We start from the raw sequence: 26,682 nt of genomic DNA on the forward strand, positions 1-26,682 counted from the left end.
TGTAACCATACAACAGCCCTGCAGTTTAGGCACAGGATCTCACTCTCATGGATGGGAAAGCTGAGGCCCGGAGAGGTTGATCGAATGCTCAAGGTCACAGGGCAAGGAAGCCACAAGAATGGGCATCAAGTCCAACCGGATCAGACTGAAGGCTGCGAGGGAAAACCTACCGTGCCAGGCCTCCAGGCTTTTCCTGAGGTGTGTGGTGGGTGGAGTACTCAGTCTCGTAAAGCTTCAAAGCCTGTAGCTAACATTCTTGGCACGCTTGGGCTTCCCCGCTGGAAGACGGATGGCACCAGAAGTCAATGAAAGCTGCTCGGTGGAAATGACCTGCGCCCCATGAGCCTCCCGTGCTCCTCCTCTTTCACCTCTTCTGTTTTTCTTTCCTTGAGGGGCAGTCTGGGAGACGGCAGAGGGTTTTGTCCTGTCAGCTGCTCCCGTCACTTCAGTGGCTCCGAAATTCCCGAAAAAGCTTGCACACAGGCAGCAGTTCCAGTTTTCCTCCCTCCCACTCCCCTTCCCCTGCGTAGGCTGGTCTTACGAGGCAGGAGAGGCACATTCTTAATGGCGAGATTTGGCCAGTGGTTCTGGGAGAGGAAGCTGCCAGATCAGGTCAACATCTATCTTCTCTGGCTTTTGAAAAACTTCAGATGACACCGGCTCGTGGGTCAAATGTCAGCTCAAGGCCATAGCTCACTGTGTTTGGAGGGGATGAGCGATGGGGATGGGTGGGCTTGGAGGGTCAGGAGGTACACAGCCTGCCTTTTTCTCCTACTTGAAAGTAAGGAAGGGAACAGTAGCAACATTCTGGAACACATGGCAGCAGCTGAAGATAAGATAAAGGGAGAAGCTAGGCTGGTTGTTCCAAGAACATGATTGGTGTGTTGGCTACCACTGTCTTGTGCAGTTTTTAAAAATAGAAAGACCAGAGGGTGGAGCTTTCTAGTTAAAAGCCTGAGTATTTTTTTTTTTTTAATGTTTATTTATTTTGAGAGAGAAGGCATGTGCAGGTGCATGAGCAGGGAAGGGGCAGAGAGAGAGGGAGAGAGATAATCCCAAGCAGGTTCCCTGCTGTTAGCCTGGAGCTTGACTTGGGGCTTGAACCCATGAACTGTGAGATCATGACCTGAGCTGAAATCAAGAGTCAGACGCCTAACTGACTGAGCCCCTCCACGCACCCCGAAAGCGTGAGTACTTTTAATTGCCCTTCCCTCCTCTGCCAGACACGTTTGTTCTCGTTCTTGAGGCCTTGCCCTGTTTTATTCTCTTCGTACCTGTCCCTGGCTCTTGTCTTCCTGCACACTAGAAACAGTTCCCCGACACTCTAGGCCTTCCTGACAGGAATTCAGAGTATTTCTTTTGGTTTTGACCCAGTTTCCTGACAAACAGCATGTGACTTGTCTTATTGCCCACACACCTCCTGACAAGGACAGCTGTGTGTTCAGTCCAAGCTCTCATGTGCTGTTAACCTATATTGTGTGTATCTCACATTGGAGGGCCCACTGTGCAGTGTGGCGTCCACGATTTCAAATCAACGTAATGGAAAGGAAAATTCTGTGGGACATGCTTAGGAAGTGGTTTTTAAAATAGATCACATTTACTAGGGTGATTGGGTGGCTCAGTTGGTTAAGTGTCCGACTTCTGCTCAGGTCATGATCTCACGGCCAGTGAGTTCGAGCCCCGCAGTGGGTTCTGTGCTGACAGCTCAGAGCCTGGAGCCTGCTTCGGGTTCTGTGTCTCCCTCTCTCTCTGCCCCTCCCCCACTCATGCTTTGTCTCGCTCTCAAAAATAAATAAGTGTGTAAAAAAAATTTAAAATAATAAAATAAAAATAGCTCACGCTTACTAACACCAACTTTATACCAGGAGCAATTCCAGGTGTTTTACATAGTTGAATTCTCCCTCTGTCTCTCTGAGATATTATTCCCATTTACACATTTGGAAACTGAGGCACATGGCAATAAAGTCACTTGCCCAAGGTCACAGAGCCAATTGGCGGCTAAGTCTGGATTTGAACCTGGGTCTGTCTAGCTTCCCAACCCGAATCTCTGCACGATTTAATTCAAATTGTTCAGAGCGTGGCAACGTTGCAAGTGGTCCATTTCTAAAGGAGTTAGAAAGTGAGTCTGTAACTGGCAGACCTGTTTCAAAGAACAAGATGGAATCACTTATTCGGCAGTTCTGAGCCCCCCCTCCCCCCACCACGTCCCATCCGCTGCCACACTTGGAGATTCTGCCAGGCTGGGAAGAACTTCGTTCCCTCTCACTCCATCCAGGTTGCCAGAGTGGGCAGCCAGCCCTCAGACACGAGTCTGGAACCCTTGCAAACACGACGGGGCAGAGTGTACAGCTGCTGAGCAATGGTGGCTCTGGCCGGAGCCTGTGGTTTTCTGGATTTATCTGTAGCTGAAGCCCTGCTGATTGCATTCACAGCTTTTCATTCACTACTTCAGATGCAGGTAGCAAATACCGAGGGCGAGGGCGGGGTGGGTGCTGGGGGACAGCTAAGAGCATGGGCAGAAGCCGCTCTATGCGCTAAAGGTTTTTTTTCTCTTTTGGGGGAAGGGGACATTGAGCGATGACCACATCATGTGCTGGGGTCGGCCTTAGTTAAACAAGGATACCTATGAGAACGGGGCACAGGAAAGGGTTCCCAGAAGAAGGGCCCTTTCAGCTGAGACCTGACAATGTGACAGCTGATGATGTGGAATGGGGTTGACGGTTACCCTCCAGATGGAGAGGAATGGAGACCACTGAGAATGGGAAGTGAGCAAGGGCACGGGGGTGTAGGAGGAACTGAGAAATGTTCCGTGTTCTTGGACTTTGGGGTTGGGGGAGAGCTAGTAAACATTAGGTCAGGGTAGGCTAGGGGTGGAGAGGGGCTTGGGCTTGCCACCTACAGCCTTGTGAATCCATCAAGATATTGCTAGCTAAGTCTGCGAACGTGACTAGATTTTACTCACCTTTTACCAGATTTGAGTCACCATTCTCTCTTCTAGGTGGGGCCCCTGCACCCTCATGCCATAGAGCCAGCACTTAACCATGTGCTGAAGTTTCAGAGAAGCACGAGACGCTTTGCCTTGCTGTCCAAGAATGCAGCTCACTCCCACTGGAGACTTCCCATGAAGCACTTCATCCATCGTCTCCCTTAAGTCGGACCATCTCTCAGTTTAGCGGATACTGTTACCTTTCTTTCATGAAGGAGGGAACTGAAGCTCAGAGAGGTGAGCCCACCTGTGCAAATTCGTCTGCCAGGAAGGGGTAGAGCTTGGTCAGCCAGTTCCAAAGGCCCAGGTCTTCTGTGCCTCCCTAGCAAAGGGGACTAATGCATCAACACGTTTAAGTTCATGCTGGAGTGACAAGCAGTGGGGATGGGAGTGAAGGGAGCCCGGCAGGAAGGGCAGGAGTTCGGTCCCCGGCTTCATGCAGGGGGTGAGCCTTGCCAGACAGGCAGGATTTGGACAGGTGCTGACCTGGCCACACACCCGCCAAAGGATCCCTTTCGACATCCCATCAGCAGTTAGTAAAGTTCCAACATCCCACGGGGCTCACTCTCATGTCCCCAAATTGTGTTTTCAGAAATTAGGCAAACTAAATAGGGATCTTGTGTATCTTGTTCAGTGCTGCCCAGTACAATGGCCTGGCACTTAGCAGGCAGCCAGTGTCCTTTGTTGCTGAATAAGTGAATGAACTTCATTTCTAGTTACCTACTGCCTGGATCTCTACTTGCCTGGTGAGTGAAGGCACCTGGCCAGTATCTACTGCTCTGTTCCTCAATCACTGCTCGCTGCCCCCAAGCACTCCACCTCAAGGCCGAGCACTCAGCCAACTAAGTCCTGTGGCCTCAGAGGCCCCCGGCAATTTGGCAACATCTGTTGAAATTAAGAATGCATCCATTCTGACTCAGCAAGTCCACTTGGAGAAATGCAGGCTGGGGCATGTACACAGCAACGTGGCTGGGACCATCCCAGCAAGGCCTGGGAGCCAGTGGGGACATCCCCCTCACCCCCCATGTGTCCTCCAGGGGAGAGGGACAAAGGAAAGAGTCTTCCTACAATATTTGGAGATTTATGTCTCCCTTCGAAAGGAGGCAGAGTGGAGTGTTCTAGCATGAGGTGAACGCCAGGGAACTCTGTTGAATGAAAATGCAGGGTGCCCAACAGAGTAGAACAGGCTCCCTTTGGTAGAAATACACAGGCGTGTTCGTGTGTCCATATGGGCCCTATGGAGCAATACGCAAGGTTCGTGAGCTCCCGGGGCGGGGGCACTTTTCCCTGTAGACCCCTCTGAGCCCAGAGTGGGAGGGGTGCGGCCAGCAGCCAATGTCTGGTGAGCAGCTCTGTGTCCGGCAGTTGTGAACACTTCATACAGACTATCTCATTAAAGCTTTACAGTCCCATGGATGATCTGTTCTGTCCAGAAAACGAAGACACCGAGACATGAACCACTTGACCAGAGATGATCTAAAAAAGCCCAGAGAATTGGCTCGGAGCTCTGGTAGCCTGATCCTCCAACAGATGCTCTTAGGGTTTTAGATGCACCAGATGAGAAGTTTCTGGTCCCCAAGACGGCCTCATCCGCCCCATCCGCCCCATCCGCCCCATCCGCCCCATCCGCCCCGGGGCCGCGCCTGTGTTAGATGGGCGGGCGGGAGACTCAGGTGCGGAGGCTCGGGTCGGGCGGCCGGGTCCCCGCGGGCCCCAGAGGCGTGCACGTGGTCGGCGGGCGCGGAGGCGCTTCCCGGCGTCCCGGAGGGCGCCTGGCTGATGCAAGGGAGGTCACCCTCTGGGCCCCAGGAGCCGGGCGGGCGGCCCCTCCCGGTGGGGTGACGGCGCGGGGCGGCCCGGCCGGGGGCGGGACCGCGGAGCGCGGCGGGCGGGGCGGGGCGCGGATGCCGGAGGCTGCGGCGTGGAGGGGCTGCGGCGGCCCGGACCTTCCGCGTCCCCGGGCGGTGGCGGCGGCGGCGGCGGCGGCGCGGGCGGTGAGTGTGCGCGGCTCGGGGCGCGCGCCCGGGTGGTTGCGCGGGCGCGGGAGGCCGCGAGCCCAGATTGGAGCGGCGCGGCCGCCTGGGCGTCCTCTCTCGGCCTGGGGTCGGCGGCGCGGGCGCGGCCGGGCTCTCGGTGCGCCCTGGGCCCCGTTCCAGCGCGTGTCGTGCGTGGGAGGCGTTCTCCGGCGGCTCCTGGGGACGGGGGCCGGGGCCGGTGGGGGGGGGGGGCTTCCGAGGTGAGGGATACTCGGTGGACAGGACTTGAAGGCAGAGACTGGAGCAGGACAGCTGCCCAAGGCCAAGGCCAGGTGTGGCGGGACATCCACGGTCCGAATGAGCCCTGTCCTGCTCGGACTCCATCCTGGACTGGCTCTTTGACCTTGGATAGTTCACTTTCATTTCTGGGTCTTAATTTCCTCATCTGCAAAATGGAGAGCTTGGACCCATTGTCTTTCAAGTCTTTTCCACCCTAAAACTTCTGTGACAGGCCCTCTTATGGCCTTTTGTTGGGGCTTTCCAGTGTAATGAAAACAAAACCTGACTCGAGAAAACTGTTAAGCTCTTTCTCTCTCTCACGTCCATCTCAGTGAGGCACAAGGTTCCTGGGGAGCCTGGGCATTTTGTCTGCACAAATGGAGACCTTTGCTCAGCGGGACTTAAGGATCTCTTCGTCTGCAGGGGCTCACCACCTAATTAGAAAAAGACCTATGACTGGAAGTTCTGGTTAAAATGCAGCATCAGCAAAGGAAACTAAGGAAACTGGGGAGTGGATGCCCAGTTAGTTGCTGGAGCCCCAGGGCTGTGCTTACTCGCTGGCTCTGCCTCCACCCTGGTGTCTGGGTGTCTCTCCCAGGTCCCCCTAGGGCTGGTGCGGGGCTGAGCAGAATGGTGAGCCCAGGACATGCTGGAAGGTGATGGGTCCATGTCAGCCCTTGGCCAGTGTCGCTAAAACCCCTTCCACCCTCTGCAGCCTCCAGGTTGGACCAGGGGCTGCAGGGTGAAGGCAGAGGGCCCTGGTGGGGCCCATCCTGGCCTCTGGTCTATACCTCTCTCTGCTTGGCAGCCCTTTCTCTCACCGCCACCTCTGCAAAGCCTTTCCCCCACCCCAGGGTTCTGAGGCCCCCCATGTTCTGCCTGCTCCCTTTGCCTGCCTAGTTTGGTCATTATTTCCCTTTCTGAGTTCAACTTTCCCACCATATGGGATTCCCCAGCAGGGAGGGGTGACCAAGGATTTAAGATTTTACTTTTGGTGTTAGAGTCAAGAAGGCACAGGGCTGACACTTCAAGGTTCTTAGGGAATGTTGGTGGAGTGAAAATAGTGATAGGTGTATTCCTTCGGTGATGCCTATATGCCCCGTGCTGCTCTGAGTGATTTACATGCACAAACAGTTTTAGCCTCAGTTACCATTATTATCACCCTTTACATGTAAAGAAAGTGAGGCAGACAGAAGTTAAGTGACTTGCTCCAGGTCACACAGTAGGGAAATGGTACAACTATACAGGTACCTTTTAACCATTACACATTATCAGGCAGATGAATGACTTCTGATTGAGACTTTGTGGGAAGCTAATTGGGCCAACTGGGGTGCTGGGATTGCTTCTCAAAGACAATGCCAAGTTGTGGGATTTTGCAACTAATGGAAACTTTCCATAGGGGAAGAGTGTCTGGGCAGCTCCAGCTTGTGGGTGGTCCCTCCTGCCTGGAGGAGGGAGGGCAGGCTCCTGGGTCCCACAGGCCTTTCTGAGACTCCTGAACAGCTTCTCTGGGCTGCAGGCTGCTGGCTATGACGGCCCCGGGTTTCTGGTCTGGGAAATGGGTCTAAGGTTTATGTTCGCCTCATGGGCCCAGGAGATGATCAGAGGAGATGGGGAAGGGCTTCAGAAATTGCCAGGTTCAGGGCAGACTTCCTTGGGCTGTTGTTGTTGGTTTTGTGCTTCTGGGGCATGTAAGATAAGAGGAAGGAAGTAAGGGGTGGTGCCATAGTCTGGTTAATGCAGAGCAGTATTTGGGAATGCCTGCTGTGGGCAGGCATTGGTGGTGGTGGTGGGGAGCAGAGATCAGCATCTCAGAAGCCAGCAGGAATTTGTTGTGCACCATGCCTGGGAGACATAGCCTCCCTGGACCCACTCTGTCTTTTTTTCTTTTCTTTCCTTTAAGGTGCATTAAAGAACAGGCTGAGAGATGGCCAGACCTGGGTCCTGAGGCTCAGGGCCTAGGAATTATGTGCTTGGACCTCGGTTCCCCTCTTGGTCCTACCTACATCTTCCAGCCACCCTGTCATGGGCAGGTCTCTTTATATCTTTGACTCTGAGTTTTCTCTCTTTCTGAGGAAAGAGGCCTGCTTGGTGAGCCGGGTCCTGGATGTCATGCCTGTATCTCTTTCTGTCATCCCTGCAGCAGCCATGCCAGGGAGGATTCCCTGTTCCCATTTTACAGATGAGACAGCAAGGCTCAGGGAATTAAGAACCTTGCCACAGAGCATGTGAGTGGCCGAGCAGGGATTCAAATCCAGGCTCTTGGGTATTCAAGTCATTGCTTTTTCATAACATTTTGTTACTTTGTGGCCTCAGAGCTGGATACAGGGCAGGTTAGTGACCCCAAGTGATCTTCTGGAGCTTAAAGTCCCTGCTGACTTGAGGTGCCTGCAGCCTGCTCAGACACATGGCCCCCCACTTAGAAAGCCCCCTGCCCCCAACCTGGGTTAATGCTCTGCTGTGACCATCTTGAAATTCTTCGTCATTTTTGAAAAGGGGACCCCACATTTTCATTATGCAGGAGGCCCCACAAATTATGTAGCCGGTCCTTTTTAAAAGACCGAGAGAGACGGAGGGTAGTGAGGGTGTGGGAGTCAGCCTCCCCTCTTTTGGAGATCTGAGCAGTGGCGATCCGCCCTCGGGCCAGCATGGAATTAAGCAGATGTGTGCCCCCGACAGGGGACACTTGTTTTCACCAGCATCAGGAACCATGGCAGCAAAAACCGACTCTACTGGACTTTCACCAAGATGGTTTGCAAGGCTGGGGTGTCATCCCAGGGACGTAGGCAAGGTTTTCCTTGGTGATGGGTAATTCTCAGGGCCCCCGGCAGACACAGAGAGAGTAAGTGTGGGCTCCAGCCAGTGTGTGGCACTGGGGACTCTGCTTTGGCTTCAAGAGAATCCCCATAAAGGACATTTCTGCTTTGTTGACGACAGTGGCTTAGGGTCATGGCCATGCCCACTGTGCTGTCACTGACCCAACTCCTGAGACTTTGGAAGTGTTTCCAAGGTCTTTTAGCGCTAAATGCCAGGGGGATGCATTGCCTTCTTCACCCTCCTGTTTCTCATCTCCTAATAGAGAACAGGAACTATTTAACTGACAGTATTTCTGTTTTAGCTTTGGCCACCTAGAAGCTCAAAACCAAATTCTTGGCTCAGGCGTGACAACTGTGCCAAACCTCAAAGCAGCAACTGTGAGAGCTAGTATTTGTGGGATGTGTCCTTTGTTCCAGAGGCCCTTGTCTGCCCTTTATATGTATCACCGCACTGATTCTTCATGACAGCCTTGTGGGGAAGGTACCATTGTTTGAGGATAGGGAGCTAAATCTCTTTGAGGCTAAACCACTTGCCCAAGTTTACTTAACTCATAGGTAGTAGAACCGTTGTTTAAACTGGTTAGTCTGAACCTGGAGCCCATGCTCTTCAGCAGAAACTTCCACTGCCTCTGCTGGGGACCTTGATTGCCTGAATATCTGGTTATTTTCGTTCTTCATGGTTCTCATTTTTTCTTTCTTTCTTTCTTTCTTTCTTTCTTTCTTTCTCTTCCTTCCTTCCTTCCTTCCTTCCTTCCTTCCTTCCTTCTTTTCTTTCTCCCTTCCTTCTTTTCTTTCTTTCTCCCTTCCTTCTTTCTTTCTTTTTTCCTTCCTTTGTTCCTTTTTTCTTTTCTTTTCTTCTTTCCTTCTTTTCTCTTTCTTTTTCTTTCTTCCTTCCTTTCTTCCTCTTTCTTTCTCTTTCTTTCTTTCTTTCTTTCTTTCTTTCTTTCTTTCTTTCTTTCTTTTGTATTTCCCACCATCCTGATTTTTCTTTTTTCATTTGTATTTTGCAATGTCTTCTGGAAAGCTGTTTGAGATCCTTTGTATAAATAAGGCTCCCCATGATGAATATACTGGTTCTGTGCCTGGTTGCCTGGGTGCTCTGAATAAGGGAACAGAACTCCCAGATGACTGGGAGTGGGGCCTGGTCATTTCATGAGTTCCAAGTGAGTATCTGGATGTGTCTGAGCTAGGGAAGACCCAAAACCACAGGGAAGTTCTCAGTTCTCCCTTGGAGGGTTTTATTTCCTCCTCTTCACTCCTGAGAATGTTCCTCAGCAAGACGGAAAGAGCAAAGTCAGTGGAAAGACTCCTGGTGGCTCTCTCTGGTTTTGGGATGACTTTGGCCTTGGCAAGGCCAAGAAGCCCAGACTGCCCAGGCCTGAAGTTCTTTCCTGTGCTGTTTTCTGAAGGCAAGTGAAGCTGAGTTGGCCACTCCAGAATGAACCACAGCTCCAAGATGGGGAAGTAGAAGCCCAGCTGGCTCTCTGCCATGGCCTGCGAACCTCAGATGGGCCCCAGTGGGGCAGCTGGCCCGTTGCCCCCCTCCTCCCCTGGCTGGAATGCCTTGCCTGGAGGGCGTCCCCCAGGCTGGGGGCAAGGTAAGGTCATGACCCTTTATTTCCCTCCCCTCTCCCCAGGATGCTGGGCTGGACTCACATAGCACAATGGAGGGGAGGGGAGTGAAGGACACAGGAGAGCCTTTAGCTAGGGGTGGGCATTTTAGGATACATTTCTAGGCCTGTCTGTCATTTCTCCACATTCTCTCTATCACCATCTTGTTAGACCAAATCGCTGTCACCTTCTGCTTGGATCCCTGCCGTATCTTCCTAGCTGATCTCTCCTTCTTGCCTCTTCCATTTACGTGACATTTAGAGTGACCTTTTAAAAATGCAGAACAGACCATGTCACTTTCTGCTTCAGTGTTTCCTATGGGGCTTAGTGTGAAGATCTGTCAATCGCTGGCTTGCAAGGCCTGCCTTAGTGACTCCTGCTACCCGTTCTTTGTTCCTGCCATGCTGTCCTGCCTCAGGGCCTTTGCATCTGCTGTTTCTTCAGCTTGTTATGCTCTTTCCCTACCTCCTTTCCTCTGATTAATTTCAACTCATGCTTCAGAGCTCAGTTCAAATATCCCTTCTACAGGGAATTCTCTCCTGATGCCCCAGCCTAAGCCAGGACTCCCTGATATATTCCTGCTTCTCCCCATAGCACTTAGCATAGTCTGTAATTAAATGCTGACCTGTGTGATAAAGTGTTGAATCTCCAGCTTCTCTACTAGAATGTAAGTTCCACGAGGGCAGGGGCTCTGTGTTGTCTTGTTCATTCCTGCATTTGCAGTACCTAGCACAGGCTTGGCTTGTCGTAGATGCTCAGTAAGTATTTTGTTGAATGAACAGGATGAATGGGTGGCTGGGCATTGGCATTTTGAATTGCGGCTGGTTACTTAGATGATTTGAAACTTGACTACTTAAAAACAAGGGTTTCTTCTACTACTGTTATTGGTAAAACAGTTTACACACACACACACACACACACACACACACACCAGTAGGATGGAGTGGAATGAAATAATTTTCCTTTAGAACTTTGAAGACATTGCTCCGCTGGTTTTTGGCAAGCCAGTTCTTGCTTCTTTGTAGGAAATTCCTCCTTGCTACACACACACACACACACACACACACACACACACACACACACGTGTGCACACACACCTGTGAATGCCCATTCCTTTGGTCACTTTTCAAGTTCTTTTTCTTATCTAGGTGTAATAAAAGTATTTCTAAGTAGAGACTTACTGTTCCCACTCTAAGGAACAGATGAGAGAGATTATTGCCAGGAATCCAGGAACTTGGTTTGAAAGACAAAGAGAGTCATCGTGCAGAGTCTTTGCCTTGCTGGGACCAGCGCTTTCGTCGATGTGCAAAGAGCTGGTGTAGGGAAGCAGCTGGTGTTCTCCATGCCTAGCACCCCGGTCCACATGGGTTTTCTGTGCTATGCTGTGAAATGGGGTGCTGGTCTGTGGCCCCACCCGGCGTGACCGCCCTGGTTTTGGGCACTGCCTTTGCCCCTGTTTCTTACTTTCATTTCCTCTGGTGACTTCGGGCAGGTCTATTCGCCTTTCAGAGGCTCTGTTCCCTTTTCTCTGACAGTGGTACCCACCTTTTAGGGCTCTTGGAGGATGAAATGAGATTAGGACCGTGAAGCCCCAGCCCTGTGCCTGGTGCCTGGTAAGGGCTCAATACTTAGAAACTATTCTTATTGTACCTTATGCAAACTCATTTCTGCCTTTATTTTCTTTTTGTCTAGTTTCTCTCGCTTGCTTATTTTTATTTTTTTAATTTTTATTATTATTTTTTAAATCTTTATTTATTTTTGAGAGAGAGAGAGAGAGCAGGGGAGGAGCAGGGAGAGAGGGAGACACAGAATCCAAAGCAGGCTCCAGGCCCTGAGCTATCAGCACAGAGCCCGACATGGGGCTCGAATCCACAAACCACGAGATCATGACCTGAGCTTAACCAACTGAGCCACCCAAGCGTCCCACACTTGCTTATTTTTAAATCTAATTTTATAATTTTATATTTATTTATTTATTTATTTATTTATTATTTTTGAGAGAGGGAAACAGAGTGCAGGTGGGGGTGGGGCAGAGAGAGAGGGAGACACAGAATCCGAAGCAGGCTCCAGGCTCTGAGCTGTCAGCACAGAGCCCAGTGCGGGACTTGAACTCACGAACGGTGAGATCATGACCTGAGCCAAAGTTGGACGCTTAACCAACTGAGCCAACCAGGTGCCCGTTTTCATATTTTATTTTTATAAAGCCACCTTAAATCCAGGAGTGGGAGGGTAAGAACGAATACAACTAAAGCCATGCATGGGTTGCTTTACTGTAACTTTTGAGTCCCAACAAGCTTGCTTTTAAATTGGCAACGACAGTGGCCAGTTATTCAACCCCTGTGTTTCTCCGAGCATTTATTTTCATCATCTCTGCAAAGCTGCGTGTGGTGATATGATCCCCCTCCAAGCGAGGAAGCAGGCCAGGGATTTAGATCACTTTTTCTTTTTTAAAAATTTTTTTTTAATGTTTAATGTTTATTTTTGTTTTTAATGTTTTAATGTCTCTGACAGAGAGAGACAGAGCATAAGCAGGGAAGGGCAGAGAGAGAGGGAGACACAGAATATGAAGCAGGCTCCAGGCTCTGAGCTGTCAGCCCAGAGCCTGACACGGGGCTCGAACTCACAGACCGCGAGATTGTGACCTGAGCCGAAGTCGGACACTCAACCGACTGAGCCACCCAGGGGTCCCTAGATCACTTTTTCGTGGCTACTCTGTGAGCGAGAGGCTGGGCTACACTTTGACTCCTATAGCTAGCTGTCTAGCTTATACTTTCCTTGGCTCCCCACCTTGCCTCCACACCCCTTCCTTCTTGCAAAAACTTAAAAAAGAGAGAAAAAAAAAGAAAAGAAAGCAAATAAAGTTCTTTTTGGCAGGGCATCCAATGCTCTTTTAACCTTGAGATGACAGATGATAAAAAAAAAAGACATAAAAAAAGAACTCTAATTGGGGGTTAGGGGCCAGGGTTCTGTCGTGTCAATTCATTTATACATCAAACATTTATTTAGCGCCTACTGTATGGCAGGTATGAACCCAGCTCCGGGGATTCAGTGTTGAGCAGAACCAGTGTGGGAGTACATAGTCTCCCACATTGGGGGATAGACTTTAATCAATTAGTTGAATACCTATGTAAGCAAATAATTGCAAGCGTATGTACTTATCTTTGAATATGTACTCCTTTGAAGAGCAGTTCTGAGTAGGTTTAGCAGAAGGATTTGATCTGTTAGGGGTGTAGTGTCAGGGAAGACTCCCTTGAGAGGTGGTTAATGAGCTGGAATATCAATGATGAATAGGATTTCACTGGGTGAAGCCCAGTGGAAGTGTTCTAGGGAAAGGGAACAGCATTTGCAAAGGCCCTGGGGTGGGAGTGAACACTGCTCGTTCCAAGAACGAAGGACGCTGGCGTGGCAAGACACAGAAGGAAGCTGAATGGCTCGAGGTGAGTTTGGCAGGAGGCTGGTTCTTCAGAGGGCTGGGTGAGTGTGGTAAGGAGGTTGGTTTTTGTCAGTAGAACACCAAAAAGCTATTGAAGGTTTTACTCGGAGGACTGATAGCATCCAGTTCACGCACTGGCTGATGCGTGGAGAATGCATTGTAAGCGGGTAGGTTTGGAGAAACCAGTGAGGAGGCTGCCAAAGGGCATGAGGGAGAGGTGAAGGTAGCCTGGCCTGGGTTGTGGTGGAGATGCCAGAGGTGCATGGAGTTGAGAGACATTTTGTTGGCCCAGCTGGCAGGGCCCAGAGAGGGGCTGAGTGAGGAGGTGGAGACAATGGCGGGGGTGGGGCAGGAATTGTCAGGAAGGTAGGGCTAGTCATTTGGTTTTAAAGACTCAGGGGTGCCTGGGTGTCTCAGTCAGTTAAGCGTCTGACTTCGGCTCAGGTCATGATCTCACAGTTGGTGAGTTCAAGCCCCGCGCCCGGCTCTGTGCTGACAGCTCAGAGCCTGGAACCTGCTTCGGATTCTGTGTCTCCCTCTCTCTCTGCCCCTCACCTTCTCATGCTCTGTCTCTCTCTCCTTCAAAAATAAATAAACATTAACAAAAATTAAAAGAAAAAAAGACATACTGCCCAGAGCTAGGCTCAGGTGACAGGAAGTTTGGGCCAGCAGATAATGTATTTATGGTTTAATCTCTTCATGCTGCCCCATTTTCTAAGCCTCGCCCACAGAAAATGTGCCAGCATATCCAGGCCCAGCCTTGCGTGGCTGAACACTGGGGATCCCCCCTCTCCTGCCCACTCCAGCTGCGTGGCTGCTGACAGGGTGGCTCACGGGACCTCCTGCTGTGGTGGAAGGACATCTGGATCCTTCTGTCCAGATTCTCTCTACTAGTAGCAGAAGGCAGATTTAGCTTCATTCCTTGGCTGTTCCTCCCTGGGCCTGAGGGGTTTCAGTCCCCAGGGACTTTCACCCCAGCAGACCTCACTGGGCTGGCCTAGTCGACGTCCTGCCTGGCTTGTGGCCAGACTGAGTTGATGTGTGGTGTTTTGTGAGGTTACGCTTAATTCAGTTGGTGCTTTTGAATTGTCAAGTGAGTTGCAGATACCCTGGGGAGGGGTTACCAGTAAGTCAGTGTCTTCATTTTCTGTGGCTGCCCTAACCAATTACCGCCCACACAGTGGCTGGCGAAAGATCCGTCCTCTGACAGTTCTGGAAGCTGGAAGTCTGATGCTGGCTTCCCGGAGCTAAAGCCCCCATGTCAGCAGGGCCGCCTTCCTTCAGGAGCGCAGGGAGAATCTGTTTCCAGCTTCCAGAAGCCACACATACTGCTTGGCCCATGAACCTTCCTCCACCTCAAAGGCAACAGTGTTCCATCTCTGTCCCTTTCTTCCCTGGTCACATCCCTCCTGACCCTTCAGCCGCCTCTCCCAGTTTTAAGGATGCTTGTGATTACATTGGGCCCATCCCAACAGCCCAGGAGAACCCCCCTATTTCGGGCCAGTGGATTAGCTACTTTAACTCCATCTGTAGCCTTAATTCTCCTTCGCCGTGTAACATAACATGTTCATGGGTTCTGGGGAGTACGGCGGGGACATGTTTGGGGGTTCATTGTTCTGCCTACCACAGTCAGACGGAGCCCGCTGGGAATGTAATATTTGGGTGAGCTTCCTGTGTGGTGGTGTTCATACAAATGTCTGAAACATCACCTTCTCCATGTACTTAGTTGTACAGTCTGCTTAAATATCTTTTTTGGGGCTCCTGGGTGGCTCATTTGGTTAAGCATCTGACTCTTGATTTTGGCTCAGGTCACGATCTCACAGTTCGTGAGATGGAGCCCTGCGTCGGGCCCCACGCTGATGGCTTAGGATTCTCTCTCTCCCTCTCTCTCAGCTCCTCCCTTGCTCATTCTTTGCTGTTTCTCTCTCTCTCTCTCAAAATAAATAAACATTAAAAAAAAAATCTTTTGTGATGGGGAGCTCACTACTTCCAACTCTTTGTCTGGACAGCTCTCATTCTTGGGAGGTTCTTCCTTTATAGGGTCTTGCATTGTGTCCGGGTAGCCTCCAGGCTCTGGTCTCAGTTCTGCCTCCTCAGGGGTTCTGGTCAAGTTCGGTCCTTCTCGCGTGGGGACTCGAGGACTGCCACCACGTCCCTCCTTGCCATGAGAAGGTTCTCGTGGCCAGAGGAGGTGATGCCATCAGGGTCTGGGCTCGTCCACAGTGGTGCTCGCTCAGCCAGGTGAAGCTTCTGGTGTGCTTTCAGAGCTCCGCAATGGCCAGGTCCTCACGGTTCTGCGGATCGACAACACCTGTGCGCCCATCTCCTTCGATCTGGGCGCCGCAGAAGAGCAACTGCAGACCTGGGGCATTCAGGTGAGTGTGGGTTTTATTGACACCCTGCCATTTTCCCCTCCTTCCAGCCACCTACCTGCTGGCTGTCCACCTATCCTTTCATCCAGTTGTCCACAAAACATTTGTTAAACACGTACTCTGGGCTCCGTATGGTGGGAGGTATAAGGAAGATGTATTAGGAGTGTCTCCTCCTCCCAGTTACTTCACTTAACAGGTGCGTGTTTTGGGGCGCTCGTTGTTTGCCAGGCACTGTGCAGGGCACTGGGGTCCATAGAGGTGGCCAGACCAGTGCCTGCGCTCACACAGCTCATGGGGCCCAGCACAGGAGGTGGACTCGCGCCCGATAGATCGGGTCAGGTCAGCAGGGTACGAATGCCGCGGCAGAGGCATGTACAAGGCACCGAAGACCTTCACAGGAGAAAACGATGAACTCGCCTGGGGGAGCGGTGGTTTCGAAAGCGTCACACAGGAGCAGATGCTTGATCTGGGATCTTGAAGGAAAAATAGGGGTTTGCTGGGTAGACAGGAGGAAGGGCATTTTAGGAGAGGGAACTGTATATTCAAAGGAAGAGTACGTGAATTTATTAGATAATCATGCAGTGCTTTGAAGCACAGCGATTTGAAGCCTAGGCTTCTCAGATCAGAGGTCTGGATGCAGATCTGTCTGGGTGGCTTTCAGCAGGTGAATTAACCTCTCTGGGTGGCCGTTTCATCCTCTATTAAATGAGGGCCACATTAATACCTATCAGACAGGGTGTTTGTGACGAGGAAGTAAAATAATGTGGACTAACCGTGGACAGGAAAGATACACTGCTCATTTTGCCCTGCAGATTTTAGAGTTCACTTCTTTCGGACTGAATTGCATTATTGTTTAAATCAGCATGTTATCACTTGAAGGGAAACTTTCCACATTGACGGTACTCACCCCACGTCAGCACAATGGCTGGTTTATCACACCATGTTTCCTGTCAGCCTTTGTACAAAAGAACATTTTTCTTCAACAGTTGTCTTCAGATGGGGTTTTCTTAACCAGAGAAAACAGTCCACATATTATTCTGCCATGTTCCCAGACATCATCTTTAATGGTTCGATTCTGTTTTCTTGAGCAGTCCACTCTCGCAGGGCCTTTACGTGCTATGCCATTTTTGTTTGGGCAGAGAGATGCGAGTTTTCAGAGCCTTGGGCGGTATTTATCGTTATTGGTGTTGCAGTGTTGGTACCTGCTCACATGTATCGAGTGTCCATACGGACCGGACCATACTGGGCCAGTGTGCATGTGCACTTAGATATGACACACATCTGTCAAAGTAACACATAACCTCTGGAGGCAGAACAGAGGCTCCCCTCCCCCCCAGAGATGTCCGTATGTATCTACATGGTACGCATATACTTATTTTGCAACACACACGTTAGTACTGCATATGCATCATGTTATTTAATATGCACACCACCCCTACAAGTGCGTGTTCTTGTTGTCCACACTTTATAAATGAGGAACCTGAGGCTCAGAGAAGTGGGGTTACTTGGTACGTGAATGGAAGAGCCAAGGTTTGGACCCAGCCTACTGACTCTAGAGCCTGTGCCTTAACTGTTAGGTTCTCTTGGGTCTGCTGTGAGGTCCTGTGCCTCGGGCTGCAAGATCCGCACCCCCCCCCCCCTTTGCCCCCACCAAGGGCGTCCTCCTGGGTCTCGAATTACCCCACCTCCCCAGGGCACTCATCGTTTCCTGAGCTGCATTCTGTGATTACCACTCCTAGTACTCCGAGCTCCTCAGTCTGCCTTCCGGGGCAGCCTGGAAGGTGCCTGGTCCCCCTCCCATGTGACAGTCCCATGAACTGGAAATGACATGCTTGCGTGCAGGAAGGAGGTGGGAGTGGTTCCCCGTGGCTGATTGGTCTCTTTCCCTTGCGTGGCCAAGCAGGTCCCCGCCGACCAGTACAGGAGCTTGGCCGAAAGCGCCCTCTTGGAGCCCCAAGTGAGGCGATACATCATCTACAACTCCAGGCCCATGCGGTTGGCCTTTGCTGTGGTAAGGAGGCAGGGGGGCCGCACACTGACCTGCCGCGCCCACCCCCCGTCACACTGCTGAATTGGGCATTGTGCTCTGGAGCCTCTTGGTGTGGGTAACGGGTCTGGGGCTGGTGGCCCGGCCGGCTGGGATAGAGCAGTACACGTGTACCTGGATTTGGTATAAGAGGAAATGTATGGGAGAGAGTCGTAACCAGATTCCCAGGGAAAGGATTGGAGGCAGGGTTTACTAAGGGCAGGGCTTGGGACCGGGAATCTACAGACCCACCACTGAGACTTGGACTCAATGTCTGGCTTTGGTTAAGACTTGTCTTCTCTCTGGGGGACACCTGAGTGGCTCAGTCGATTAAGTGTCTGACTTCGGCTCATGTTATGATCTCACTGTTTGTGGGTTTGAGCCCCACATTGGGCTCTGTGCTGACAGCTCAGAGCCTGGAGCCTGCTTCACATTCTGTGTCTGCCTCTCTCTCTGCCCCTCCCCTACTCGTACTCAGTCTCTGTCTCTCAAAAATAAATAAAATATTAAAAAAAAAAGACTTGTCTTCTCTCTGGGACTTGGTTTCCCCATCTGTTCAACAACAGGTAGTTCCATTCCAGCTCTCACCATAAATACATGGGTGTGTATAAACATATATGTGTATGTGTATATGTACACTCATCGAAGACACATATGTATAAATATCTGTGTACACCTACATACACACACACACACACACACACACACACACACACACACATACACACATATGGCAGAACCAGTACTTGAACCCAGGCAGTCTGGTTTCAGCATCTGTGCCCTTAACCACTCTGATTTGCTGCTTCTCTGTATATATAAATGGTCAAATAGCACTCTTAAAAATTTTTTTTAATGTTTATTCTTTTTTGGGAGAGAGACAGACAGAGAAAGAGTGGAGGAGGGGCAGAGAGAGAGGAGGAACAGAATCTGAAGCAGGCTCCAGGCTCTGAGCTGTCATCACAGAGCTTGATGCAGGTCTCAAACCCGTGAACTGTGAGATTATGACCTGAGCTGAAGTCAGATGCTCAACTGACTGAGCCACCCAGTCACCCCACAAAATGGCACTCTTGACTCCCACGTCTGCTTCTAGAAAAGGAAAAGGAATGGCCACTGGCATTTGTTAATTCTTCAACAAGTGTTGAGCTTATATATGCTATCTGATTAACCCTTGTAACAACCTGTGAAGTAGGTATTATCCCCATTTTACAGTTGAGGAAACTGAGGCTTAGTGTTGTTAATAACTTGTCCAAGGCCACCCGTAGCTGTTGAAGGATCGTTGTGGACTTCTAACTCAAATTTATTTCACTCCCAGGCCTTCTGCCCTTTTTTGCTTTATTTAAAATCCGGGTGACCCAATGTTTATGGTGGCACTATCAACAATAGATAAAGTATGGAATGAGCCCAAATGTCCATCAACTGATGAGTGGATAAAGAAGATGTGGTATATATATATATACAATGGAATACTACTCGGTGATGAAACAGAATGAAATTTTGCCATTTGCAACAATGTGGGTGGAACTGGAATGTATTATGCTATGCGAAAATATGGCTTCACTCATACATGGAGTTTAAGAAACAAAACAGATGAACATAGGAGAAGGGAAGGAAAAATAAGATAAAAGGAGAGACAAACCATAAGAGACTCTTAAATGCAGAGAACAAACTGAGGGTCGCTAGAGGGGTGTTGGGTGGGGGGATGGGCTAAATGGGCAAGGGGCATTAAGGAGGACACTTGTTGGGATGAGCACTGGGTGTTATATGTAAGTGATAAGTCACTAAATTCTACTCCTGAAATCATTATTATACTATGTGTTAAATAACTTGGATATAAATTAGAAAAATAAAAAATAAAATCCAGGTGAGCAAGAATTCAGAGTAACTATCCTTTTTTCTTTTTAGACTTCTTTTTATTTATTTTGAAGAGAGATAGAGAGAAAGCATGGGAGGGACAGAGAGAGAGGGAGACAGAATCCCAAGCAGGCTCCACACTGTCAGCGTGGAGCCGGATGTGGAGCTTAAACTCATGAACCATGAGATCATGAACTGAGGCGAAATCAGGACTCTGATGCTTAGCTGACTGAGCTACCCAGGTGCTCCCAGAGTAGCCATTCCTAACCCCTTTTCTCTACTGTTGCTTATGGACAGGGAACAAGGGCTCCTTCCTACAGACCCTGATCAGTCCCTTCCTGGCCCTGTGAGCTCTTTGACTCCAAGGAGGGCATCAGACATGTCCAAAAGAATGTGTCCCTTTGAATGGAGCTGCTTTATTCCAGGACTGGTATTCCTGACCACGCTCTTTCTCTGGCTTCTCGCAGGTGTTCTATGTGGTGGTGTGGGCTAACATCTACTCCACCAGCCAGATGTTTGCCCTGGGGAACCACTGGGTAGGTGTGCTGCTTGTGACCCTGGCTGCCATGAGCCTGACTCTGACCCTCGTGCTCATCTTCGAGAGACACCAGAGGAAGGTGAGATGTTCGGAGACCCCAGCCACGCTCCCTCCAGAAAGGGTGTTTCCGGCAGGAGAAGCCCAGGTCTGATCTTTCTCTTTTCCCTGCCTTAAAGGATTTCTGCAACCATGCGGGCCCATGAGTCCAGTGACTGAAAGAAATGAAATCACATGTGTGATTAATTCCTTTCTGTCTTTCCTATCTAATCCCTGTGGGTTGTTTTTCTGGAAGCAAGCTGTGTTTTGAGAGTCTGAAACGGGAGGAAGGTGTTTTGGGTTTATGGAGCCCTTTCACACTAGTAAATGGCTGAGTTGGGATTCAAGGCCAGAGTGCTCAGATCCCAAGCCATGTTCTCAGTCAGTACCCTACTGCACTAGCATTCTGTGGCTCCCTATCACACTACCATAAACACAGTGGCTAAAAAAACATAATGTATTATCTTATGGTTCTGGACTTCAGGGCTGCATCCTTTCTGGAGCCTTTAGGGGATAATGAAGTTTGCTGCCTTTTCGAGGTCCTGGGGGCCACCTGCATATTTTGGCCAATAACCCCTCTGCCCATCTTCCAAGCCAGAAATGGCAGGTCTAGACCTTCCCATATCTTTGATTCTTTTGGCTCCTTCTTCCACTTTCATTTATTTTTATTTTTTTAGTTTTTTAAATGTTTCTTTATTTTTGAGAGAGCCAGAGCATGAGTGCAGGAGGGGCACAGAGAGAGGGAGACACAGAATCTGAAGCAGGCTCCAGGCTCTGAGCTGTCAGCACAGAGCCCGATGTGGGGCTCGAACTCATGACCCCCGAGATCATGACCTGAGCCGAAGTTGGATGCTTACCTGACTGAGCCACCCAGGCATCCCTCCTTCTTCCACTTTTAAGGCCTCTTGTGATTACATTGAGCTGCCCGGATTATCTGGGACAATCTCCCTTTTTTAAGGTCAGCTAATTAGCAATGTTAATTTTATCTACTACCTTAATTCCCCCTTGCTTTTATATATTCACAGGTTCTGGGGAGTAGGACTTTGGCACCGTTGGGGGCCATCACTCTGCCTACCACACCTCCACTGTCTTTCCAGCTGCTTTAAGAAGCTCCTCCCAGTACCTGGCACAGAGTTGGATTTGGAGATCCATTCTGGCTTGACTCAGGAGGAGAGGGATGCTGGGAAATGTGGTCAGAGTTTGGGGTGTGAATTCCATTTAGTTCTTGTGCTCAGAGGGACAAATAGGAACTTTATGGCTTAATCATTCTGAAAAGATCTTTGTTGGGCTTTGCGACAAGGCTGACGAAATAATGCTGCCCTTGGGCTCTGTTGAAGCTTTCATGGCTCTGGTGCTTGGCATATAAAAAATAAATTGAACTGGCTGCTCCTGCCGCAAGAAACTTCTCTTGGGGCAGGGAGAAAGTAGACTATTTTGCTTTAGCAAGAGCCAGCGAAACACCTGGCAGCTGGCAGGTGCTTCAAGGGTGCAGATGCAATTCATGCAGTTTAGAGAATGCCCACAGTGGCTATCCACCTTCTTCTCTCCCTTCCTGCCTTGCTCAGTGTTTATGAAGCCCCTGCAAGTACCAAGCAGTGTGCTAGGCACAGGGCACAGAGTTGAATAAGATCCTCTGTCTTTACTCAGAGGTAAAGCATGGGGGCCCCAGGTATGCAGCGGCCCCCCTGCCATCAGTGTTTGTTCAGTCAGGGAACCTTGGGGTTCCTTCACTCCTAATGATAACCACCATTTAATGAGCGCCTGCTGTGTGCTCTGTGTTTGGCACCGGCTGTCTACAGCCGCCAAGCATATGAGGCGGCAGGATATCTCTGCTGTTGGCTAGCTCTGCAACCGGGACTAAGTTATTACTTTGCCTCTCATGGCCTTAGTTTCTCATCTGTAAAATGGGATAATAATTGTAGCTCCCATGGGATACCTGGCTGGCTTGCAACTCTTGATCTCAGGGTCGTGACTTCAAGCCCCACTTTGGGCGTAGAGCTTACATTAAAAAAATAATAACCTTAGCTCCCTCAGAAGATTTTGGGGAGAATTAAATGAGTTAATGTATGCAAAGTGCTTATAATAGTACCTAATATAATGTAGATGTTCAATAAGTATCAACTGTTATGATCGTTGCCTCTGTTTGCCTGTGGGGAAGCCAAAGCTCAGAGAGGTAGAGTAACCAGTCTGCGGTCACACAGGCTCCTCAGGTCTTGCCTCAGCTCAAGGATTCCTTCCTCCTCAGATACCTCAGCACTCAGGACCATGCAACTCCCCCTTCCCGACCATCACTGTCCCTCTTCCTGTTAGTGTCCTTGTACCATAGCAGCCTTGAGAGCCTTAGCATTTTGCACACACTGCCTTGTTTTTGCTTTGTTTGGGGCATTATTAGCCTTTCTCAAGACTGGGAGGTTTGTGAAGGCACACAAGAGTCTGCCTGGTATCCCGGGCAGAGTAAAGCAGGTTGCTAAAGCATGTGGGAAGTTCTGAAAGATATCTGTGGCCAACAAAGAACAGGGGAAGACAAAGTTTGCAACTCAGTATCATCACTGAACTGATATCATTAGTTGACAGGCATGCAGTGTTCGTTCTTGCAAGTGTTCTATGTGGGTTGACTCATTCCATCCTTGCTATAACCCTTGTTATAGGGAGGTGTGATTTTCTCCACTTAAACAATTTTTTTTAATGTTTATTTATTTTTGAGAGCGAGCGAGAGAGAGACAGAGCATGAGCAGGGGAGAGGCAGAGAGAGAGAGGGAGACACATGTCCGAAGCAGGCTCCAGGCTCTGAGCTGTCAGCACAGAGCCTGATGCAGGGCTTGAACTCACAGACTGTGAGATCATGACCTGAGCTGAAGTCAGGTGCTTAACTGACTGAGCCACCAGGCGCCCCATCTCCGCTTTTGGAGATGAGGAAGTGGGGGCAGAGAAGTGGGGTGTAGTTTGCCCAAGGTTGTACAGGGGGTGAGAGACAGAGCCAGGATTTGAACTCTTGGTAATACAGGTTAGGGTGAATAACCCTTACTAACACTCTAAGCAAAACAAAATAAAATCACCCCATGTTTTCATAGTCATAGCATTCCTAGAAAATTCAGTATATTTTAGACCCATTTAAAAACAACAACAACAACAACGTAAGGGGCATGGGTGGCTCAGTTGGTTAAGCATCTGACGCTTGATTTTGGCTCAGGTCATGATCTAATGGTTTGTGAGTTCGAGCCCCACATTGAGCTCTGTGCTGACAGCATGGAGTCTGCTTGGGATTCTCTCTCTTCCTCTCTCTCTGCCCCTCCCCCACTTGCTCTCTTTCTCTCAAAATAAATAAACGTAAACTTTCAAAAAAGAAAACAATACCGTAGGTTTACATGTCAAATAGAACCTGGTTGGCCGGTCAGAATTATAAGTAGCTTATTCACCTGTGTTCACATCTGGTGGGGAATGTGGAGTTTGGTTAGGCCGGGAGACCCCTCTTCCGATTGTGGGATTGTCTCTCATGGGACTTTGTCATCAGTGGAAGGCATCCCCAGTCCTTGTCCCTAAGTGCCAGCATTGCCTGTACCATCCCTGTGACAACCAAAGGGCTTTCTCACATTTCCAAAAGCTCTCTAAGGGAGTCCTTACACTCCTGGGGACCTTGACTGTCCTCCACTGGGCTGTCATCTGGTTGCCTCTCTAAATCCTTAGAGGGTCTCTTCTCCAAACCAGCACTTCGGTCTTGACACGCTTCTTCCTCCTCCTTCCCCCTCCCCCGGGCTGCTTAACATCTGCTTAGTCAACTCGATCCATGGCGCCAGATTGGCTTGGGTAGGAAAAGAGGGAGCTGGATTCCCAGAGTCCCCTTCCGAGGGCCAGGCACTCTTCACAATAAGCGCTCAAACCCATCCACCCCACCGCCAGCAGATATCTCTGTCAGCACAGCGGACGGTGTCCCAGGCACTGGATTAAGTGTTCCACACACACAGTCCCAGTTCAGCCTCACGATGTTCCTAGGAGGCAGGGACATTGTCCGTATTCTACAGCTGAAGAAAGCAGGACTCAGGGAAGGAGCGTCACTTGTCCAGGGCCACCCAGCTGGGAAGTAGCAGGGCTGGGCTTCTACCCAGAGCTGTCTGACACTATTGAATTTATTGGCTGCAAACCCCACAACCCCATTTTATAGGGGGAGCAATGGATGTGTCTCGATGCCAGGATTGCCCCCATGGTATCTAGAGGCGGGACAGCTGCTAGAGGTGGGTGTGGCTCAGGGCCTGAGAGCTCCCTGGAGATCTGACCGTGAGCCTGGCGTTTGTCTTCTAGGCCAACACCAACACGGACCTTAGGCTGGCGGCTGCCAATGGAGCCCTGCTGAGGCACCGGGTGCTGCTGGGGGTGACGGACACGGTGGAAGGCTGCCAGAGTGTGATTCAGGTACTGTGTCTGGCAGCGACCTCTGCTTGGGGGCCCACGTGAGGGCTGGGTTGGTGGGGGACAGGGCCCCATGTTCCCCTGGGTGGCATGGTGTCTCAGAGTCTGCTAATGGGATGAGCGTGGCCAGCCCTGCCCTTTGTCCCTGCGTCAGCACTTTGTCCTGGAGACTCATCTCTGGGTGGTGGCCTGCAGCCTAGAACCTGCATGGGGCAGGACTGTCTCAGCCACACTCCTCATTCAGCATTTATTCAGCAAACAGAGGGGGCCTCTTCTGTGCCAGGCCGCTGCCTGGGCGCTAAGGAGCCCCTGCACGGTTCCTGGAGAGGCAGGCCAGACCCTGAGGCCTTGTCCACTTGGCTCGGTCATTTTTCTTTGGCCCAGGCTCCCTGGGTAGACCTTAGGTGACTAGTAAGAGGTCACACGGTGGGTCTGGGACATAGCTGGGGCCCAGGTCTCCTGGTCCTGGCTGGCCTCTGCCCAGTGGGATTGATAGATCTCCTCAGTGCTACCTCTGCATTCTCACTGGTCCCCCTCGCCTAGTTGGAGTTCAGGAGGGGGCGTGAGGGCGGGACCTGGGAAGAAGCTCCTTGTGCACATGACCTGTTCATCCTACCAATATTTATCGAGAATCTAGTATGTGTCAGGCCCTGTTCCAGGTCCTGAGGCTGCAGCAGAGAACAGACAAGCATGGATCCCTGTGTCATGGGCCCCGCACACCTGAGATGGTGTAGGATACAAGGGATCTTGCCTGACACCAGGTGTGGGGGGCGGGGTGGTGAACTCAGTGACATCACAGGACTTCTGGCAGTTCAAGTGTGACATCATAGACTGGGAGCTCCTGGAATCTGGGGGTCTTCAATTTGTCCGTGAATCCTCTTAGATTGACACATAGGAGTGACTTGGAAAGTGTTAGCTGAATGTATGGATGGATGAGTAGTGAATAGACACATCTTTCAAAATAATTGGGGACATCTTTTAAAATAAATAATTTAAAAAATAATTTCAGTCTCAAAGTACTGTGGTATCTTAGGATGAGGGATGTTAGACACCCAGGTGTCCTCGGTGAGTAATGGATGGGGGTAAAGATAAGACAAGTGTAGCCATGAACTGGGGTGTCTGGGTGGCTTGGTCGGCTAAGTGTCTGTCTATTGATTTTGGCTCAGGTTCGTGAGATCAAGCCCCACATCACTCTGTGCTGACAGCTTGGAGCCTGCTTGGGATTCTCTCTCTCTCCCTCTCTAGGCACCCCCGAACTCTTGTGCTTTCTCTCTCTCAAATAAATAAATAAAACATTAAAAAAAATAAAAAGAGTAGGCATAAACTGAGAACCACTGATCCACCCAAGATGATGGGCAGCTGGAAGTTAATTATTTCATTAAAAAATTAAAAAAAATTTTTTTAACATTTATTTATTATTGAGAGACACAGAGAGAGTATAAGCAGGGGAGGGGCTGAGAGACGGGGAGACACAGAATCCAAAGCAGGCTCCAGGCTCCAGGCTCTGAGCTGTCAGCACAGAGCCCGACATGGGGCGCAAACTCACAAACCGCTCGATCATGACCTGAGCCAAAGTCGGACCCTCAACTGACGGAGCCACCCAGGCGCCCCAATTAAAAAAAAAAAATGATTATTTTATCTTGAGAGAGAGACAGAGCATGAGCGGGGGAGGGGCAGAGAGAGGGAGACACAGAATCCGAAGCAGGCTCCAGGCTCTGAGACGTCAGTACAGACCCTGATGCGGGGCTGGAACTCAAGAACTGTGCAATCATGACCTGAGCCGAAGTCAGAGGCTTAACCGACTGAGCGTCTCAGGTGCCCCATCATTTGCTCCACCTTTGTATCTGTTTGGAAGTTTTCATAATAAAAGGCAAAAAAGAAATTCATTTTGAAAAGCATCCCTTGATGTTAAGAAAGTGGAGAGACTCGTTGGCAAGGTGATGTGACCTTGGGTCTCACAGGTCAGTCACTGGGAGGAAGGAGGTCTGGGATTCAGAGGAAGTGGTCAGTGGCTGGAGGCATTGAGGCAGGGACTACGAGCTTCTTGCAGAACTTCAGTTGTGATGTTGGCAGGTATGGAGTCGACAAGATATCGTAAGTGAACTTGGAGGGTTTTGGCTTGGCTGTGTTACACTTGACCTTCTGAGGACTGTTGAGGTTGAGGAGGAAGGGGAGATAATGGTGAAGTAATTTTTACCCTGCCCCCCTCCTCCCAGAGCACCCCAGTTGGATTTCCTCCCCCTTGGCCTTGAGCAGTGGGGGTGGGTGACTGAAGGGTTTCACTCCTTTCTATGTGGGGTTCCAGACAGCAAGGCACCCCGGCCCCTGAGGATGAAGGTGGTAGCTCCAGGTGG

General features: G+C 50.3%; 1 protein-coding gene across 5 annotated transcripts in view; it reads left to right on the forward strand.

The window, feature by feature from the left end:
- Positions 1-977: 977 nt before the first annotated feature.
- TMEM268 (transmembrane protein 268) overlaps positions 978-26,682 on the forward strand; it is a 36,898-nt gene continuing 11,193 nt past the window's right edge. The window contains exons 1-9 of one of the 5 annotated variants that reach the window (XM_060608884.3): positions 978-1,187; positions 2,276-2,458; positions 2,999-3,223; positions 4,420-4,496; positions 9,467-9,655; positions 15,367-15,476; positions 17,377-17,484; positions 19,818-19,967; positions 24,221-24,331. In XM_060608884.3, the coding sequence (XP_060464867.1) occupies positions 9,547-9,655; positions 15,367-15,476; positions 17,377-17,484; positions 19,818-19,967; positions 24,221-24,331 (588 nt within the window). In that variant the 5' untranslated portion in view covers positions 978-1,187; positions 2,276-2,458; positions 2,999-3,223; positions 4,420-4,496; positions 9,467-9,546. Of the gene's footprint in view, positions 1,188-2,275; positions 2,459-2,998; positions 3,224-4,319; positions 4,497-4,893; positions 4,981-9,466; positions 9,656-15,366; positions 15,477-17,376; positions 17,485-19,817; positions 19,968-24,220; positions 24,332-26,682 lie in introns of those variants that run through there. The other 4 variants (XM_060608886.3, XM_060608883.3, XM_060608888.3 and 1 more) reach the window with 4 other exon arrangements.

The sequence above is a fragment of the Panthera onca genome, chromosome D4, assembly GCF_046562875.1.
Source record: "Panthera onca isolate mPanOnc1 chromosome D4, mPanOnc1 haplotype 2, whole genome shotgun sequence".
Taxonomy (NCBI): Eukaryota; Metazoa; Chordata; class Mammalia; order Carnivora; family Felidae; genus Panthera; species Panthera onca.